Source organism: Galeopterus variegatus, unplaced genomic scaffold, assembly GCF_000696425.1.
Source record: "Galeopterus variegatus unplaced genomic scaffold, G_variegatus-3.0.2 Scaffold973, whole genome shotgun sequence".
In the NCBI taxonomy this organism is placed as follows: Eukaryota; Metazoa; Chordata; class Mammalia; order Dermoptera; family Cynocephalidae; genus Galeopterus; species Galeopterus variegatus.
The window spans coordinates 46,856-53,132 of NW_007727084.1; the positions used below are offsets into that span (position 1 = coordinate 46,856).

The 6,277-nt window shown below is 54.0% G+C and overlaps 1 protein-coding gene across 1 annotated transcript in view; it reads left to right on the forward strand.

Moving 5' to 3' along the window:
• The window catches only part of RINL (Ras and Rab interactor-like), a 6,564-nt gene extending 607 nt beyond the window's left edge, over window positions 1–5,957 (forward strand). Inside the window, exons 3-12 of the mRNA XM_008573932.1 lie at window positions 959–1,140; window positions 2,481–2,553; window positions 2,640–2,704; window positions 3,071–3,220; window positions 3,307–3,699; window positions 4,090–4,407; window positions 4,664–4,795; window positions 4,966–5,129; window positions 5,208–5,317; window positions 5,466–5,957. Coding sequence (XP_008572154.1) covers window positions 959–1,140; window positions 2,481–2,553; window positions 2,640–2,704; window positions 3,071–3,220; window positions 3,307–3,699; window positions 4,090–4,407; window positions 4,664–4,795; window positions 4,966–5,129; window positions 5,208–5,270 — 1,540 coding nt within the window. The 3' untranslated portion in view covers window positions 5,271–5,317; window positions 5,466–5,957. The remainder of the gene's footprint in view (window positions 1–958; window positions 1,141–2,480; window positions 2,554–2,639; window positions 2,705–3,070; window positions 3,221–3,306; window positions 3,700–4,089; window positions 4,408–4,663; window positions 4,796–4,965; window positions 5,130–5,207; window positions 5,318–5,465) is intronic.
• The last annotated feature ends 320 nt before the right edge of the window (window positions 5,958–6,277 follow it).

Here is a 6,277-nt window from a genome sequence, read left to right on the forward strand (position 1 = left end):
CAAATAGGCATTTATCTTTCTAACATAACCGGAAAGGCAGCTGCTGGCTCTAGTTCAGCAGCTCAGTGACGTCGAGGCCAGCTTCTCTACAATTCTCTTGAACTTCCCCCACAGCTGCCCCGGGGCTGCCCCAGGTCCAAGCTCATGTGTGCATTCCAGGCAGGAACAAAGGAGGCACCAGTTGCATCTGTTTCTTTCACCAGGAAAGGCAAAATCCTTCACAGTTGATTCAGAATATACAGATGGGACCCAGCTAGCAACATTTTTAAAAGCTCACCTGGGAATTTACACAGCCAGAGCTGAGAACTACTGCCTATATCAATCATTGTCCATTTCTTATGGCTGGGCACATTAATGCCCTGACCAAGGAGTTCTGCAAGGAATATGGGACAGATTTAGAGAGAACAACTAACAGGATTTTTTTTTCCTTTTTGTCTTTTTTTACTGACCGGTAACGGGATTGCAACCCTCGGTGTTGCGCCCGCACCGCGCTCAGCCAGTGAGCGGGAACCGGTCTCCACATGGGATCCGAACCCTCGGCGGGAGCGCTGCCGCACTCCCAAGCGGTGCACTCTCCAGTGCGCCACTGGGCCGGCCCACAACTAACAGGATTTACCACAGCTTCCTCCTCAGGAGGGCATTGTCCTTGTGGTAGCAAGGATGGCTGTTCCCAGCTCAGGGCTATATCCCACCAATTTAGCAACCCCAGTGTAAAAGAGACCTCTTTCCAAAGAGCTCCAGCAAACATGCTGGGGAAGATGTCCATTGGCTGAGCTCGGGTCACACACCCATCCCAGAACCAAACAGTGGGCAGAGAGCACAGTCATCCTATTGGCTAGGTCAGGTCATGGTCCACCCTTAGGGCTTGGGGGAAGTCAGTCCCATCCACATGGACTGAGAGTAGAGAGAGGGTTTCCCTAGAAGAAATTTAGGACATGGAACCCAAAATAAAGGAAATGGATGTTAGGCAGGCAAAAGTAACAGACATCTGTGCACACCCTTGTCAAATTGACCTTTGCCTCCCCCCTCCCACCCAGAGTTTCCTGGTCATAGGACAAGACCCCAGCCAGGTCCTGGTGTTGAGGACAGGACCTTCACCAGGGGAAGTCAAGACCTACCAGATCCAGAAGTTTTCTGGAGGTGAGGCACCTACCCTGAGTTTCCAGTGCACAGCAAATGTATCCCTAAGAACTGTCAGCTTGGCTTCCAAAACATCTCCTGAACCTTCCCAATCCTCTCTGCCTCCATCACCCTATTGTGAGTCACCATTACCCCTTGCCCAGACAATTGTAGTAGCCTCCTCTCTGGTCTCCCTGCTCCCTCCCTTTCCTTCCTGCAATCAGTTCTATGCACAGCAGCCAGAGTGGTATTTCTAAACATCAATCAGATGTTATACACCCCTGCCCCAAACCCTGCAGAGGATAGGCGACATCGTTTAGATACAAATTTAGACTTCTCATCATGGCCTATAAGGTGCTGTGTAACCTAGCCCCACCCACCTCTCCATCCACTGCCCCTCATTCACTCTGCTCCAGCCACACTGTTCTCTTCTCTGTTCCTTGAGCATTCTAAGTGTGTTGCAGCTTCAGGCCCTTTGCTTTGGTCCTCCCTGCATGAATTCTCTTCCTTTTTTTTTTTTTTTTTTTTTTAAAGTTCTATGCACAGCAGCCAGAGTGGTATTTCTAAACATCAATCAGATGTTATACACCCCTGCCCCAAACCCTGCAAAGGATAGGCGACATCGTTAGATACAAATTTAGACTTCTCATCATGGCCTATAAGGTGCTGTGTAACCTAGCCCCACCCACCTCTCCATCCACTGCCCCTCATTCACTCTGCTCCAGCCACACTGTTCTCTTCTCTGTTCCTTGAGCATTCTAAGTGTGTTGCAGCTTCAGGCCCTTTGCTTTGGTCCTCCCTGCATGAATTCTCTTCCTTTTTTTTTTTTTTTTTTTTTTGAATTTTAAATATTTGAGTGCTCTTCTTTTTGTTTGTTTGTTTGCTGAGTGCTCTTCCTTGAATGGATGGTTTAGTTGCCATCCTTCAGGTCTCTGCAGAGATGTAACCTTCCTTGACCACCACAGCTAAAATAGCCTCCACTCACTTCTAATCATTCCATTTCATTTATAGTACCCAATACAATATACACTTATCTTTGTTTATTTGTTTGCTCATTTATTTTCTGTCCACCCCTCCCCCACTAAAAGGTAAACTACAGGAAAGCAGTGAACTTGTCTGCCTTTCACAACTGTATCCCCAGTGCCTAGAAATGAATGGGTGCTCAATAAATATTTGTCTAATGAGTAAATACTATTTGGTGGCATAAGTGGGATGCAAGAATAAAGGCACAGGAAAAGATGGAGACTCCAACTTTCCCTGTTCTGAGGATCCCTGGGGGGATTATAGGAATGGGGAGAAGAGAGTCCTGGCTGCTACCCCTCAAGTTTTCTTTCTCATCCCTCCTTGTCCCCTTCCCCCAGGTGTGACCCTGGAATCCTCCAACCTCTGCATGCCAGACGTGCCCCATCTCCTGGCTTTCTTATCAGCTAGCAGGTACAGGTCAACCATCAAAGATGCTAAGGGGGAGCCTTCTCTAAGACACCCGACCCACATTGTGACTCCCACTAATCTTTCCTCAGGGATGTTTTGCCCAGAACTCTGCTCTTGCCCCCTCCCACTCTAGGGCCTGGAAACGAACACACAGGTGAGGCATGGTTCTCCAGGGGAGGAAGAGGCCAACTTGACAGTCTCCTTAGTCCAGGGGGATGGGACTTGGGGGACCAGACTACTGGGTTTGAGGAAGTATAGAGCTGGGGGTTTGAAAGAGCTGGGGGCCTGGACTTTGGGGTCCCTAAGGGAGGAGAGGAGGAGGGCCTGGATTCCTAGGTCCTAATAGAGGAGAGAATTGGGAGATGAGGGAGCTGGTGGGCCTGGACTCCTGGGTCTGAGTGAAGTGGAGCCAGAGGCCAAGCCTCAACACCTCTAGTAATCTAAGTCTCCTGGTGCCCTGAAGGGACCAAGACTGGTCTTTTGGACACTGGGACACCTCCTCACTTCTGCTGGTCCCCAGATCCTTTGCAGACTGGGAGGGTCCAACTTGACACCTCAGGGAAGACATTTTCTGTGGTGAATCAGCTCTACTTGGAGACCCACAGAGACTGGGAGATGGAGCAGATCCCCCAAGAGACAAAGCCAGAGACTGTGCAGATACATGGTCCAGGTTAGCTGGGCAGGGCCCGGGGCCCTTGAGGGATGAGGAAGCTGCTGCCACTGTTCTATGGGACCTGACTCCCTCCTCACATCCAGCCCCCAGGAACCCTGCCCCACACCGTGTCTCCTGGGTGGAAGGCCCACTCAGCCCAGAAGTGCACCATCCTGGGCCGGCTCTGGCCAGCCTAGTGGAGGAGGAGGACGACGACGAAGATGAAGAAGAAGGACCTGAGGACGTGCTCACTGTTCATGTCCGGGCTCTGGCCAGGGACCGGAGCAGCTACGTGGCCCGGCAGTACCGGGGCCTTCGAGCACGCCTCACCTCCGATTCAGGGGGTCCCCACAGGCCTGGGGACCCAGCCACGGAGCTGCTCCAGGATGTGCGACACCTCCTTACTGACCTTCAAGACTACTTGGCAAAGGACCCTGACGTCAGGGCTGTCTTTGGAAGAAGGGGATCTGGGGTCCCCCAGAAGGATGAGGATCTTGGTAATGGGAGGACTGGAAGGGAACCCCCACGCGTTCAGATGTGCCATCACTTGGCCCTGCGTATATGTTGTGTTCACATCCGACTTCTTTCTCTCCACCGGCGTACACACCCGTTTCCTTTTCCATTCACAAGCCCTCTCCTACCTATGGAAACACCCGTCACCACACGCTCCCTCTCGCACGTGTGTTCGCAGCCATACTCCCTGTCCCACATCCTAGGGGGATACCAAGGCTCCCTCTTCCACGCGTGTTCACATCCACGTCTACTCTTGTGGGTGGCCAGTAGCTACGGAGGGGTGGTGGTCTGCCAGGGTGGGTCCGTGGAGCGCGCGGCTGGGCGTGAGTCAGCTTGTGGACCCCGATCTCACCTGTCCCCCCAATCCCCTGCAGGCCCCGCGGTGGAGGCGGCCGTGTGCCGGGCGGTGCTGGCGCCCCTGAAGCCCGCCCTATGGAGGAGACTCCGCACGCTCCGTGCCCAGGAGCTGCGGCTACTGCGACGGCGACAAATAGCCCTGAGGGCGGGGGCGGGGCCTCTAGGGGCTCAGGGGACAGGGCCCGAGGGGCAGAGCCCCGCCCCCAGCCTGCGGAGCCGCATCCACGCGCGCCTCGAGCTCCTCCACGCCGCCTGCGCCCCGCGCCGCAAGGTGGCGCTTCTGCTGGCGGTGTGCGGTGACGTCTACGCGGGCCTGGCTCGGGGCGAGGACCAAGGTAAAGGAGGGGCCGGCGTCTACCTGGGTGTGGAGTGACTTGAGGGTTGCAGTGCCAGGTAGGAGGTGCCTATGCGCACGTCGAGGGAGAGAGTCGTATGCTCTAGGCGGAGGCGCCTATGCGGTGCTGGGGATTCGGGCAGAAGGGGTTTGTCGGACAAGGTGGAGGGGCACCCAGCTCTCGCGGTCCTGGGGAACGGATGGAAGGTGTCTGCGCGCCCCCATCCACCTCGGGACCTGTCCTCGGGCTTTCCCAGAGCCCCTGGGGGCCGACGCCTTCCTGCCGGCGCTGACCGAGGAACTGATCTGGAGCCCGGACATTGGGGAGACGCAGCTGGACGTGGAGTTTCTTATGGAGCTCTTGGATCCCGACGAACTACAGGGGGAAGGTGAACCTCAGTGTTTAGAATGCCGGGATCCAACAGGGGGCGCCCTCGGGCCGACCAAGCCCCAGTCAGCCTCCCCCTGCAGCAGGAGAGAAGGCAGGCAAATAGCAGGGGGACTTCAAGCGACCAGGGAAGCCCAGAAGGCCGCCCTGACCTCCCCTTCTTGTCCCCAGCTGGGTACTACCTGACCACGTGGTTTGGGGCGCTGTACCACATTGCCCACTACCAGCCTGAGGCGGGCCGGGCCCCTCGGAGGCTCAGCTCTGAGGCCCATGCCTCCCTGCGCCAGTGGCACCGCAGGCGGACGCTGCATGGACAGGCCTGTCCCGGAGCCCAGGTGACTGCCCTGGCTGCCCGTGCAGGGGAGGGTGGGACCTGTTGACCTTCTGACCAAGCCCTTTACCTCTCCCCACAGGCTGACCTGCCCTTTGAGGAGCCATGGGCGGTAGGGACTGTGCCAGAGATCGGTGATGATTAGGGGTCTCAGACCCCTCTGCTCCTCAAGCAAGATGCAGGAAGCCTCTGGTACAGCACCACTTCTGACCCATGTAGTTTAGGGTAGGGGCACAGGGAGGAGGGAATGGCCCACCTCTGGGCCTTTGCACTGGCCGTTCCTGCTTACTGGAATGCCCTTCCCTAAAATCCACTATGCTCCTTCCCTCCCCTCCTTCAGGTCTTTACGCGGATGTCACCTCAGTGAGGCTCTCCTAGACACCCTGTCTAAAACTGCAACTCCTTTCATGTGACTCTCCCTGTGGTAGGCAGAATAACACCACTGCCCCCAAGACGTCATGTTCTAATCCCCAGAATCTGTGAATATGTCACCTTCCTTGGTAAAAAGGACTTTACGGATATGATTACATCAACGGTCAGGATGAGAAGGTTATCCTGGACTTGGGTGGACCCTGTGTTATCACAGGGTCCTTATAAGAGGGAGGAAAGATCTTCAGTCAGAGAAAGAGAACTGATGATGAGTGGAGGTCACATCACATCGTGGCCAAGAGCCAACAAATGCATGCAACTTCCAGAAGCTGAAAAACAAAAGGAATGGATTTCCCCCTGGAACCCTCAAAAGGAACTCAGCCTGTGATTTTAGACTTCTAAGACCCATTTTGGACTTCTGGCCTCTAGATCTTTAAGATAATAAATGTGTGTGGGGGGTGGGGTTGTTTGTTTGTTTTGGTGATGTGTGTGTGTGTGTGTTTTTAAAGATGACGTGTGTGTGTGTTTTTAAAGATGACGTGTGTGTGTTTAAAGATGACCAGTAAGGGGATCTTAACCCTTGACTTGGTGTTATCAACACCACGCTCTCCCAAGTGAGCCACGGGCTGGCCCTGGTATGTTGTATTTTTTATTTTCATTTGCCTCTAGGAGTTCTTTTTACATTTTATTTTTCTTTCTTGACCCATTTCTTATTCAAAGATATGTCCTTGAATTCCCACAAATTTGTATAGATCCAGTATTCCTTCTGTTATTGATTTCTTG